General features: G+C 49.8%; 1 protein-coding gene across 1 annotated transcript; it reads right to left on the reverse strand.

Annotated features, from left to right (window-relative positions):
• Positions 1 to 831: 831 nt before the first annotated feature.
• Positions 832 to 10,427, reverse strand: LOC120867227 (transcription factor CP2-like protein 1). The gene is given in 16 exon segments (XM_040245498.1): positions 832 to 1,337; positions 1,929 to 1,980; positions 2,126 to 2,270; positions 2,704 to 2,786; positions 3,403 to 3,493; positions 3,878 to 3,971; positions 4,237 to 4,291; positions 4,501 to 4,598; positions 5,039 to 5,149; positions 5,398 to 5,550; positions 7,927 to 8,033; positions 8,141 to 8,246; positions 8,963 to 9,036; positions 9,168 to 9,228; positions 9,230 to 9,317; positions 9,928 to 10,427. Coding segments are annotated over 15 exon segments (1,395 nt in total). The 5' UTR covers positions 10,011 to 10,427; the 3' UTR covers positions 832 to 1,337; positions 1,929 to 1,934.
• Positions 10,428 to 13,970: the final 3,543 nt, after the last annotated feature.

The following is a 13,970-nucleotide window of genomic DNA, read 5'->3' on the forward strand; positions in this document are numbered from 1 at the left end:
GCCCTTAGACTAAAAAGGAGTGAGGGAGTAGTGTAATGGTTAATCAAATAAATTTCATGTTGACCCCTCTATCTCAGTTCTTTGTTGGTAAAGTAGGGACAGCAGTACTTGTAGAGTTGTGAAGATTAAAAGCAATAATAGTGGCATACAGTAAACATGTTACCTGCTTTGATTTGCTTCATTTCAGTATCTAGTCTGCTTGGAGGCTCCTAGCTTGAAATATAAACAAAGGCTAAATGCAGTGGTGCCCCTATCCTTCTGTGGAGATAGGGACGAGAAGTGAAGCCGGATCAGCAACCTCGATTTAGATCTCAGGGTGTCTACCCTGTCCTGAAACACCCATGGGGAGCCCTGTGGAATCATGAGCCTCACTTGAAATCCACTCATGCTGCATGAGGTAAAGGCCTAATCTGGATTGGTCATCTGGGGCTGATGGGGTCCCACACTCCTTTCCAGGGGTACAAGCAGATGCCTACCTGCTTCCTTGTCCTTATTGAGGCAGCCTTGGCCTTTGTGGGAGGCAAGTTCTAGGTCTTTGAACTTCAATATGCAGATTCTCCTTTCCTGTCCTTTAATCCTGTTAATCAGTTCAGCCAATGTTTAAAGTCTTCCTCCTGCCTACCCTCCCTAGCCAGAGGTCAGCAGGTTTAGGACTTACCAGAGATGATCAGTAAATGACAAATGGGGTAAATGATTAATAAAAGCATTTGGGTCTGTCTTCCACACCAGGCACACATGGGTTTTTCTTCTCAGTATGTTTAAAATTTTCCATCAGAAAGTTTTAAGGGAAGGGGATTGGGGGAGGGGGGGAAGGAATGGAATAAAACATGGTTTAATATCACTTATTAAAAAGTACCTAATTTAATATAAAGTTGGTTTTCTACATGGAACAAAAATACACAGAAAATTAATAAGTTTCAGGTAGATTATAAACCTAAAAATGAAACACAAAATTAGATTTTAATTCAACTACATTAAAAAATAAAGCCCTATAACCTCACTGTTCAAGAATAGCTGTAGTTGAGCAGCTTGGGGCAAGAGTTCCTTATCCATGTTGCCAGGGTGTTTGCCTCACAGGCTTGGCCAGCTCAGTTCAGCTTGTCTTGGGTTCCAGCGACTTGCTGCTGAGCAGAAAGAAACATGAGCCTAGGGCCTGTTTGTAGAACACATGATGGTTTAGCTCTTCACCTGAACCCTGGTGAAGCATCTGAGGATTTTAACAAGGCTTCTGGTGAACATAGGACCCCAAAGAACCAGGCTGGCACCAGTCTCCTCCTCTTGAGCAGGGCACCTCTGGGTCTAGGTCAGAACCAGGTAGTAGCCATCTGGATTCTGCACTGAAAGCAGTTAAAGAAGAAGGGGCTCTAGTGAGATGAGACAGATCCCCGACCATTGTGCTGCTCCCAAACATCAAAGCAGCCTGGGGTACGCCTGCCACATCAAGTGTTCTTCCAGGGCCCCTGAGTCCAGCCCTTTAGGACCTCCCTGGGTACAGGAGCACAGAGGAGGGGGAGAGGGCAGACAGTGAAAAACCAAAACCACCAGCCTGCTGATCAGAAGTGCTCTGCTCCAGGTGATGTCCAGCAAGCACCTGCCCTTGTGACCCGTATGACTGTTGGTGGGGTTGAGGCAGTGTGGTGGGGAGAGCATGGGCTTACCCTCCTTCTAATAACTCCCTGAAACTCGGGCATTTTCCCCTCTTGAGAATATTGTTATTTTTTACTGAGCAATGAGTAGCTGTTCTGAGCTATATGACTGTTCTTCTGACAAAAAGCTGGCATGGAGCAGATGTTCACCACTTAGCTGGGGCACACTACCCACGACACACCTTCAAGGAAACTTTCAATCTCATTTAAGAGACAGTGTAAGACAATCTTAACCTTTCTAGGGCCTGCCAGGCATGCAACCTCTCCCTCTGAAACCCCTACCTTTCTTCACCACAGCCACAAAGTATGGTTCATCCTTAAGATTCTGAACCACCTGCAAGAGAGAAGGGGTCACTAAGACAATTCTGTTCTTAGAGCCAAACAGAATAAGCTAGGGCAGAGACAGCAAGACTGGGCCCGAGGTTGGAAGAGTATTCCAGGCTTTGTGGGACCGTGCAGGGAACCACTGCCTACTTTACCTGGTTACTGAGGAGAATGAGATGCCCCCAGGGCCCTGATGGAAAAGACGATGGATCTGATTGGCTGGGAGGGCCAGGAGTTCAGCGAGTTTCCCCAGGAGCTCTACAGCACTGAGTTCATCCAGAGAGATCTCCTGATAAAAGCCTGGGGGTGTGGGCAGCACAGGGGCAGGAGTCAGTGGAGGGTGCCACTGCCCAGATGGGGAGAAGGAGTAAAGGGGAAAAGTTGATAAATTAACTTCCATTTTCACCTCCCATTTCTTACCTCTGGCAAAGCCTCAAATTGAGAGGAACCTCCAGTTTAAAGACGTGATGGGACTGAATGAATGAAGCCCGGATACAATAACAAGATTATAGTGTTCTAATCCCTTGTGCTAATAGAATGACAAATTTGGATGGAATTTGTGGAATGAAAGTAGAGCATGGAGGAATAAACCCAGGGAGAGATACTGGAAGGAGAAGACTAGTTAAATCATGGAAGATGAGAATGCCAAGGGCATGCTGGGTCCCAGACCAGAAGAGGCTTCATGCAGCTACGCCTGGCTTTCTTTTGTTTTCTCAAGAGGCCAGAACCTCACCTGAGTCAGGGTTCTTAGGAGCCTCGTCATCTTGCCTAGAGGTCTCCTGAGCAACATATAAGGTCAGCTGGTGTCGGATCGGCCTGGGCCAAGAGAAAAGTCTACATTCATACCTGAACTAACAGGTCCCAGTTTTAGCCCCTTTGGGAGAACCCACCTTCTCCCAGGTGTCTAGGGAGAGGGGTCACCAAGATTTAGTGAACGCTGGACCGACCCTGTGGGGAGAGGAGAGAAAAATCCACCTTTACCCCCAGAAACTGAGTGATGTACACGGGATGGGCACAGAAGTCACAGCAGCCTAACAAGCCCAACTCTGCTAGCCTTGCTCTGATCTCAGGCAGTAGGTTGCCCTCAGGTTTCTTACTGTCCTCCTGAGTTTCTTACTTTGTAAAAAGACGTGGGGTTAAGTAGTTTTTCAGGTGCCTTCCATTTAAACATTCTATGAAGTGACTGCAGCTGAGTTGGTAAGTGTAGCTACACTGGGAGGGCTTCCCAGGCGGCCCTAGTGGTAAAGAACTTGCCTGCTGATGCAGGAGACAAGTTCGATCCCTGGGTTGGGGAAGATGCCCTGGAGAATCCCATGGACAGAGGAGCCTGGCAGGCTACAGGTCATAGGGTTGCAGAGTCAGAGGTGACTGAAGTGACTTAGCACTTGCACACTATAGTGACAAGGGAACCCTGGTCGGCACTGCCCAGCACCTGGCTCTGAGAGTATTGAGAAGGCGGATCCCGTCAGCAGCTCCACAGATCTGAATAAGGTCCTGGCGAGTAAGCTTAAGCAGATCAGTGCTTACAAAGTCAGGGCTAGATTAGGGGAAGAGAGGCCAGGCATCAAGAATGGCAAGGGATACAACCCACTGTTAGTCTACAAATAGCCCTAGTATATCCAGACATGGGAGTCAGATTTGGATTCAAATTCCACCTCTGTCACTGGCTAGCTATGTGCCCTTGGGCAAGTTATTTAGCCTCTGAGCCCTGTTCTCAAGGGTAATGTATAAATTGTATGAGATAATGCACAAGAAGAGAGCCTAGCAAGCCTTGTGCTTTTTCAACAATTAGTTCTAAATAAAAGTTGAAGGACACAGAGCAAGCCAGGACAGACAGGCTTCCTGCCTGAGTGCCCTCAGTCCCCTACAGGTCTGTTCCCTACCTGTGGACCAGATCCCAGCCTCACCAGTGAAATTGGCCAGCAACCGGCAGTAGCTGGAGAACCGGTGCCGATGCAACCACTGCTGTGTCTCTAGGATGGAGGCTCCGGGATTCAGACCCTGAGGCATAAAGAGTGGTCCAAGTAACACCATGGACCCACGGACTGAGAACAAGGTGGAGGGGAAACATCCCTGCCCTTGGGGGTCCCAAGTCTGAGAAGGGAGGCTCATCCTGCGGGAGGGACATGCCCAATGCCATCAGGCAACCATTTTGCTATCTGTGGCCATACCACATCTGTCCACCAGGGGGCAGGGCCACCCTATTATGGAAAAAGGGAGCTGCTGAGAAGGCTTTGGAAGAGTTGGGGGTAGGGGGAAGACTAACAAGAGCTAGGCTGCCCCCCAAGGTGTCCAAGGCGAATGATGGTGAGGAGCAGAGCCTATGGGGGAGCAGGGAGTCTGGCTCAGGAGAGCAGGATGGCCAGTCTCCTGCCCACGATTCCCTAGGCCTGTCCTGGTGTCACCCACATGTTCCCCAGAAGCTCTCTCAGTGGCACCCTGGGCCTGCCCCTCACCGGCCTCCTGAGTTGAGGGCTTCTCTCTTCACTCTCACCCCAGGGGCTGATAGGAGGTGTTTATCCTGCCTCACCTCTCCGGGGACAGGAGCTTGCAGGAGTGGGGAAAGGTCAGAGCAAAAGGGCTTGGAGGCGGGTGTACCCCTGAAATGGGCTCTGGCCACGGTGAACACTGGGGGGCAAACAAACAGCAAGGTTAGCCCGGACATTCAGGAGTGCGGTGGTGACTGTTGGCAGGCCTCGGGCCAAACTTGGTCCCCACCCCAGGAGCCCCTCACAGGTAGATCAAATTTCCACACAGTGAAGAGAGTTAAACTAGCCTCAGGTCTGGCTGGGGGAGTCGGGGAAGGCTTCCTGGAGGAGCTACAGCAGCAAGGGAGATGCTCCAGGACGAGGGAGCAAAAGGCAGGTAGTCGCAGCAGCAGGGCACAGGAGAGGCAGCCTGTGAGCGTCCGCTCCTGGGAACCGTCAACTGCAGGCACTGACTCACTAGTGCGTATGTGGGGGTGCTGATGATCCTGCAGCGGCCGCAATACCTGAAGCCTCAGTCTCCCCACGTGTACAATGAGGATGTTTTCTCCCCCCCCAGCCCCTGCTGCCCAGCACACATACCTCCATGAAGACGGTGCTCTCACAGGCTGTCTGATCCTTGTTTCTCTCATGCACGGGCTGTTTCTCAATCTTCTCCCGGTCAGTTTTCAGTTTCCGGTCAGCTCCTTTGGGCTACAGGAGGGTGACAAGGAAACGTCATAGTTCCCCTCCTTACCTGCCCACTTCTCATTGACAGGAAGGGCTCTGAGAAAGAGACCAAGCCCCATCCGTCTGCGTACAGAGAAGAAAACAGTCCCAGGTTCAGGGCCTGCAGGCTGAGTGAGGGTCCACCGCAAAGCCAAGTCAGATCCACACAGCCAGCAAGGCAGGGTGACAGCCCTGAGAGGGAGGGAGGGGAAAGGGCCCCGTGCTGCCCGTACCTTAAACCCCTTGACGAGGCAGCCAGCTGAATGCAGGTGCTCCAGCGGAAGCTCCTTGTCACTGGGCTTGAAAGTGTCGATCTGGAGGCGGAAGGGGACGCCTTTCTCCCCACCTTTTTTCCGAGGAGTGAACTCAGTGCTGATGCAGTGAACCTGAAGTGGGAAAGAAGAGTGACTATCCAGGTCCTGCCCACATTCAAGGGATCTCACCTGAAACCTGTTACCTGTCTGCCACCTGTCAGCCACAGCAACTTTCCATCCCCAACCAGTGTCTATTCTTAAGGCAACCTTACTAGGTTCTTTCCCTGGTTCAGAATCCTTCAGTGGCTCCTTGAGACTATGAGACGAGACGCAAAGTCCCTGACTGTGGCATTCAAGCACCTTAAAGAGTCAAGCCTTTCTGCCTGGCTGCTCTCTCTTTCTCCCATCAATGAACCCACTGACCCACTCATCTAGCCTACTTATCACCCCAATACACCTGCATAGCTGTCTCTAGAGTCCTCTACTGGGAAAGCTCTTTGCTCATACTTGAGCCCATACATTTCATTCCAGGGTAGGTACCAGTTCAAAATTTATCTAAATTGAGTGTCCTGTATTTTACTTGCTAAACCTAGCGGTCTACTCTAGGAAGCCTTCCTGACCTGCACAACCACTACAGTGGTTGTGATTGCCTTCCCGCAATCTTGTGAAGAACAGTTAAAGAATCTAACTTTACAGGTAGGGAAGCTGAGGCTCGTAGAGATTACATTATCCAGGCAAGGTCCATGCCAAGAAGTAGTGGAACTGAAATTGTGCCATATCCACCTGGCTCCTCGTCCAGGTGCTTAGAGTACAGAGGACATTCAAAAAAGGGACTTATAAGTGAATTTTGACAATACTTTTTATTATAAAACAAAATATTCAACATAGAAGATGCAGGGCGGCTTGCCTGGTAGCTCAGCTGGTAAAGAATCTGCCTGCAATGCAGGAGACCCTAGTTCAATCCCTGGGTCAGGAAGATCCCCTGTAGAAGGGATAGGCTACCCACTCCTGTGTTCTTGGGCTTCCGTGGTGACTCAGATGGTAAAGAATCTGCCTCCAATGTGGAAGACCTGGGTTCAGTCCCTGGGTTGGGAAGATTCCCTGGAGGAGAGCATGGCAACCTACTCCAGTACTCTTGCCTGGCAGGCTACACAGTCCATCAGGTCGCAAAGAGTCAGGACTGAGCAACTAAGTACAATATAGCACTGAAAAAGTACAACAGATACGGGCACTCCATCACCCCACCTCTCAGAGATAGTACTGTTAACATTCAAGTATTGTTTCTATCTTTTCTCTGCGCAAGGAAAAAACACAACTTTTATATACACACACACTTTTATTTTTGCAAAATAGAAATCAAACATTAAACACAAGTCTGCATTCTGCCTTTACGTATGTGAAAGCAGTTTCTCTTGTCATGAAATATTTCCGAAACATCATTTTAATGGCTACACAATTTCCATTATAAACTACTAAACACCTATTTCAAAGTCCACCCTTATCTGACGGACATTTTGATTAATATCTTTTAATATAAAAAATGGCAGGGGCATGAATAGCTGCTAAAGGTACGTTTGTGTACTTATTCAACACTGCATTTCTTGAGGTAGAACTACTGGGGAAATGAGTATGAACATTAAATTTAATAAAATTTGCCCACGTACCTACAAAATAGATGCATCAATTTGCATTCTTGGGACATGAGGTTGTCTGTTTCTCTAAAGCTTACCAAGAATAGTTTTAAGAGTCTTTGCCAGTGTGTATGTGTGTGTGTGTGTGTGTGTGTGTGTGTGTATATATATATATATATATAGTTGTTTAATTGCCAAGTCATGTCTCTCTGTGACACATAGACTGTAGCCCGCCATTGCTTTGTCCATGGGATTTCCCAGGCTAGAATACTGGAGTAGATTGCCATTTTCTTCTCCAGGGGATCTTCCTGACCCAGGGATGGAAGGCATATCTCCTGCATTGGAAGGTGGGTTCTTTACCACTGAACCACCAAGGCAGCCATGTGTGTGTATACATATATACATGTAGTTTTAATTAGCATTATTAACATTTTGTGAGTTTGAACTGTCTACATTTATTATCAATTTGTATCTTTCTTTATAAATTACTTATCTCCTTTGCCCATTTTTCTACTGAGCTTTCATCTACTTTTTCTTTTTAATATATGAGAACTTTTTATGTATTTAAAACATAACATTATATATGTTATATGTGGCAACTGTTTCTCCCATTTGATATCTCTTTTTAACTTTGCCTGTACTTTGAAGACCATTACTTTCTATGAAGCTAAATTCTGCCCTGTTTTGTCATTTCTTCCATCACCTTAATGTTTAACAAGTCCTTCCCTATGGTGACATTCAGTCAACATTTGTCCACCTTTGTTCCTCATGGTGCTTTCTGGAAGTGATTCATTCTTATTACCTTCTCTGACCTCCACCCAAACTCAGTTTTCTTTTCCATATAGGCTGCTGTTTCCTGTCCCAGCCTCAGAGTCACCTGCAGGAAGAGAGAGGTCCTCTTGGTCGGGTCCCAATAAAACTCCACGGTGTTCAGTTGTGAGGGCAGCACTTGGGGTTCCAGCACCCCCATGGACAGTGGGACATCTGCAGGCACAGATTGGCAGGCAGGGAGCAGGCTCAGCCACCCCCCGTCCACAGGGGCCTCTAAGCCAGACAGCAGCCCTGAAGGGCCCTGGTCCCTCCCCAGGCACCTATGTCCAGGATGGGGTCCCCAGGCCGGCTCCACCTCCACCCATCCAGCTGCTGCTGCTCGGTGTACTGCAGGCGCCGGTCATGGAAAACCACACGCACCACGCTCTGTGGGCACAGGAGGGCGCCGGGGCATTTGGGAGCCAGCTCCCACCTCTGGGACAGGCCAACCTTGCCAGCCTCCCCTTACCTTCCCTCCCACCCGCAGGGGGCAAAAGGACTTAGAATAACTAGATCTGCGTCCAGAGGCCACCTGCCACTCCACAAGCAGTGAAACGGAGGAAGTAACCTAGAGCTTCCGTTTCCTCATCTGTAAAATGGAGGCGTTAATTCCTTTGCACTCAGCCACTCTTTCTTCGCAGCACTTAGCAGTTTGAGATTTGTAAATCAACTTGTAATCGTATCTAAATTGTTCAATGACCTGTTTGTCTCAGTAGAACGCAAGTCCCCTGAGGAAGGAAGCCACATCTGTCTCTTTACCTCTGAATCTCTAGTGCATAGAACAGGCTCTGGTAAAGAATGGGAGCTAAACAAAAATTTTTTTTTCCTGAGAGATGGAATCGTGTGTGAATAATGCTATGTAAATATATTTATAAATCCTGGTTCTGCTACTTACTGGCTCTGTGTCCTTGAGAAAATACTTCACCTCACTGTGCCTGTTTCCTCAACAATTCCTGCCACCACTGAGCTGTTGTGAAGGTCAAATGAAAAGGTGGACGTGAGAGGGTTCTACTTGAGAATGACATCACCGTGATGACACTGGCTTCCTGCCAGAGGGAGAGTCATAGCCAGCCTTTGCCAGTTCTGGGAGTGGAGGCACTTGCCTTCAGCAGCCGGGGCTCCTGGGTGGCGTCGACCAGTTTGGGGTTGCAGAGCATCCGTACCTCATAGGACTGGCCTAGGAGAAATTGAGGGGAAGTGGGCACCCCTCTCAGGAGCAGAGAGGCTGCCTGCCACCCCCAGCCCACCCCGGGTCCAGCCTCCCACTAGCACCCCGCTAGCCCCTCTCCATCCCCAGGCCCAGCACACCCTGGTTCAGGTAGGTGAGGGTCTCCTGCTGCTTCATGGCCGGCGAAGTGGCTGCGCAGAGCAACGTACTGGAACGCGGGGCAGGGCTGCTCCGCTTGGGGGATGTTGGCCAGCTCTTCCTGCTTCAGGCAGGGTAAGGGCAAGGCCTCCCTGCCAGGGAGAGGAAGGCACAGCTGGCTTCTGCCCTGTCCACCCCCTCCTCCAAGAGGCTTTGACTCTTTCTGCCAGATTCTCCTTCCAGGGAGCCTACAGTTTGCTGAAGCAGGTACCCCTGCAGCAGCCAGGGCCTAAGGGGTCCCCATTCAGCTCCTCTGCCTCCAGCAGACCTCCCTTAAGGGGCAAATCCCCAACACTACAATATTTGCAAACATCTGCCATCAATTACTTATTTGCAACCTCGAGGCTTGCCTGACGGCCAGTGACTGCCAAACATGTGTCCTGAGCGGGTGGGTGGTTAGGGTGTTTCGAGATGTCCTGGGACCCACTAAATTCCAGATACATTTGACCACTTCCCAGTGGGTTCACAAAGAGTTGGATATGACTGAGAATGCACGCACTGACCAACCAGCCCCAAGAGCAGGAAGCCCATCATCTCCAGCTTGAAACAGGTGGCCCTACCGTGCCCATCACAACTCAGACAGGGCCTTCCTGAGGGCTGGAGGGACATAATCTCCAGCTTGAAACAGGTGGCCCTACCGTGCCCATCACAACTCAGATCAGGGCCTTCCTGAGGACTAGAGGGAGGGGTTCTGGCCCTTACCTGAGCAAGATGCTTGGCGGCCCAGGGTACAGCTCCCCGGGGCTCGGCCACAGGTGCTCCGGCTGGTTGTGCCAAAATAGCATCCTGGAGAGCAAGCAGGACCAGCTGTGTCACAAAGAGCTCAGCACTGGGTAGGGCTGGACCCCCTGAGCCATCCACTTGGGGCCCCAGGCTTTATACACAGGCAGGGACACACAGAAGGGTGGGGCGAGGCTTCAGCCCCTTGTTGGCTGAGCAACCAGGGCTCCAGGAAACTCAGGACCTGTTAGGTAGCCCAAGCTGGGAGGGAATGGAGAAATGATGTCCCTAGGGCTCCCCACCAATCATTAACTCAAAGGTGAGACAGTTTTGCAGCAAAACCAGTCACAGGGATGGATATCCACTAACCCCACCTTCACCGTTCCCCAAGAGGCCCAGGAACCATGAGGGGCACCCTGGGGCTAAGAGATTAGCTCCAGATACATAAGCCAAATTGATTCCTGGAGACCGACTGCCTGGAGCCCTCAGAGGACGCTATGGGGGCTAGGAGCCTGACCACTCCAGGGGACAAGACAGACAGACACACAGCCTCACGTGGGCCTACAGAGGGCCTTTGCTCCCCCTGGCCTCCCCTCAGCCTCCCCCCATATAGGGGCAGTGATGGTCCAACACCTGTCCTGTCACTGGGGGCTGCCTGGCTAGGGGACTGGAGTTTACAGAATATAGTCCAGCTTGCTGTGGAAACAGCTCAGGGGGTGGTGATGGGAGGGAGAGCACACCTCTGAGGACGGGGTGGGCCTGGGAGTGCCCCCTCCCCAGGGAGGTAGAAGGAGAGGAGGTCCAGCTGGGCTGGTCGCTCTGCCTCTCCTCTGCCCTGGGGCTGGGGGCAGACTGTGTTTATGGATGGCCCCCTTCCTCAGGCTCAGCTCCTGTTGTCACTGTACACAGTCAGTCCTGGCCTGCTGCCCCCACCTCCCACTACTGTGTTTGGTGTAAACAGATAAGGGCGTTTCAGAGAGCAGAGACAGGGCTCCAAAGATGTGGCCTGACCTCATGTGACCCTAACTATCCAGGCTTTGTGATTCTGGCAGCCCCTCCTCAGGAAGGGAGAAGGAAAACCAAAGAGTATGCTGCCCTCCCCACTCCCCACCCCACCCACCCACCCCCCCGACACACACAATGGGCTGGGCTCCTCCAGGTACCTGGCCCCGGATCCTGTACCTACATTCTTCTCCTATGAAGCCAGACCAAAGGAGAAAAGGGGATGGGAACATTCCTGCCAATGGGGGCCAAAGAAACTTTGAGTCCCCAAGATCCCCGTTAAGACCCCTAAGACTTCAAGACTCACCCATTGCCCAAAGTTGGATTCAAGGCCAGAAGATCCCCACCATGGGACCCTCCAAGGTTGGACAGAGCAAGATACCAAGAAGGCCAGAGGAAGGGCCTAGGAAGGGTCAGGAGGCAGGGCGTGGCCCTGGTCTGGGTGGAGCAGGATGAGGGAGTGGCAGGGGGCCAAGGAAAGAGTAGGTGGTGGGAGGCGGTTTGTTACAGAAGATGGAAGAAGAAAAGGCGGAGACTGGTGTGGGCCCCTCAGAGGACACCACCAGGAGCTGGTTTGGGGAGGGAGACTGCACCACAGGCATGCAGTATCTTAAATCCCCCTCGAGTGATTGAACCCGTGCGCACTGTAATGGAAGCCTTAGCTGGACTGCGAGAGAAGTCCCAAAGCATGATATATTTTTTTAAGGTGGATTTTTTTTCACATCCAAACAGCTCTGTCATTGTCTAGGCATGGCATAACTCGATCCTAATAATACCCTTGTGGTTATTCCTTACCCTAAGCCAAGGAAGTAACTTTTTTTTTTTTCTGTAAAAATTGCTAAGGAATAATTCACTGTCTTTCTCCGCTAATCAAAATTTATTGTTTTGTTTTGTCTTTTATCCCAGGCAACATTCTAACCTGGAGAGTTAGAGTGTAAAGCCTACTGCTTGGTCAGAGGAAGAGGGGCTGAGAGGAGTGTCCCTCATCCATTCATTGAACCTACCTAGCAGTAGTAAGTGAAAGTTGCTCAGTCGTGTCCGACTCTTTGAGACCCCAGGGACGGTAGACTGCTTGGCTCCTCTGTCCATGGAATTCTCCAGGCCAGAATACTGGAGTGGATAGCTGTTCCCTTCTCCAGGCAGGGACTCTTCCTGACCCAGGAATCGAAGTGGGGTCTCCTGCATTGCAGGTGGATTCTTTACCAGCTGAGCTACAACTATAAGCCAGTAGTAGTAGGGTGATTTCCTTTCCCAACAAACTGTTTCTGAGGCTCCTAGGTGCGCAACTCCACAAGGCATCGTAATGAACAGCAGCCCCCTAGAGTTTGAGGATGCACAGACCTATCTTTGAGTCCCCAGTCTTGTATTCCTGAGAGTTCTCACCATCAGGAAGTCTCACGTTGGAAAGGTTCATGTTTCAAAGTTACCACCTCCTTTTTTTTTTTAATAATATATTTTAAAATTATTTATTTGTTTTTGGCTGCACTTTGTTGCTGGGCGTGGGCTTTCTCTAGTTGTGGAGAGTGGGGGCTACTCTGCGTTGCAATGAGCAAGCTTGTGCCACTGGGGCTTAGTTGCCCCGAGGCATGACTCATGTCCCCTGCATTGGCACATGGATTCTGAACCCTCTACCACCAAGGAAGTCCACTGCCTCCTTCTTAAAACCCTTCTGCCACCCAGCCAGTTGGCATTTATGTCTCCATGTGTCTCAGCCCTTCACCAAATTCCTTCACAGCAGTCATCTGACATGGAGTTTATTCTTTGTTCACTTTGCTTAATGTTTATTTTCCCATCAGAGTGGAAGTCCCTTGAAAGTAGAGACTAAGAGGTGGGTTAGTGTTTAGGTTTAAGACTATGTTTCTCAAGATAGACCCTGAGTGCAAGCACAGCTCCGTGGCTTTGGGCAAAAAACTAAACCTTTCTGAGGTTCATGCTGCAACTATAAAAAGGGGATGATGAGAACCTCTACCCCACAGGGCTGGGTAATAATGAATGAGATAATAATTGAGCCCTCAGTAAATGTAGGTGTTTTTTTATTTATTTGTTGTGGCCGCACTGCACAGTGTGTGGGATCAGGATCTCAAGTCCCTGACCAGGGACAGAACCCACATCGCCTAGAGTGGAAATGGGGAGTCTTAACCAATGGACTCCCAATACAGATGTCCTTTTCTCTGTATATTTCCAGTGCCTAGTCCATTATACAGGTTAATTTATTTAACACTTGAAAGCGTAGGTTTATTTATATAGCACATAAAAGTAGAGGGTCTGCTTATTTAACAAACAGTTCTTTAGTGCTCAGTGTGACTTCAGAGTGCTTTTCCATCTACCTTCTAAGATAAATGCTATTTTTTTCTATTATTCTATTATCACTGCCTCCCTCCCCCCAATTATACAGATGGGGAAACTGAGGCTCCAAGAGATTAAGTAGCTACCTCAAGGACACACAGCTAAGATAAGACACAGCCAGGGTTTGAACCCAGGCTGCCTGAACTACAACCCTTTCTCCTAATGACTGTACTGTATGACACACTCTGCCTGACAAATGGGTATGGAATTCTGAAACGAGTCTCCAAGCAACATTCCAACTTGAGGAGCTGGAGCGTAAGGTCTACTCCCCCTCCTGCAAAGAAAGGGGCTGATGTCGGGACCTGAATGATTCATGCATTCATTTATTCAACAGCTCTCAAAGAAGTATTGGAACCTGGATTCTGATGAGAAGAGGGACTTCTGACCTTTCTGAGCTTCAGCCTCTCCAGCTGCAAAATGGGGGCAAAATACTTTCTGTTCCACTCCTGGCCCATGAGCTCTGAAGATGAGCAAATATGAATGATAGTGGCTGGGCTGCTGCGGTTGGTTTTGTAGAATGGGGGTGGGGGGACAAATGATGGCAGAGACAGGATACAGGATTTTTATTTCCTCAGGTGTGGCTATGACTTGAGAATTCCCTTGGGATGAGTAGCAGTGAAGGCTGCAAGGAAACAGCTTTTCTGGGGTATTCGATCTTCCAGGTCCCACTGCATGTT

Source organism: Oryx dammah, unplaced genomic scaffold (genome assembly GCF_014754425.2).
Source record: "Oryx dammah isolate SB20612 unplaced genomic scaffold, SCBI_Odam_1.1 HiC_scaffold_8, whole genome shotgun sequence".
Lineage (NCBI taxonomy): Eukaryota > Metazoa > Chordata > Mammalia > Artiodactyla > Bovidae > Oryx > Oryx dammah.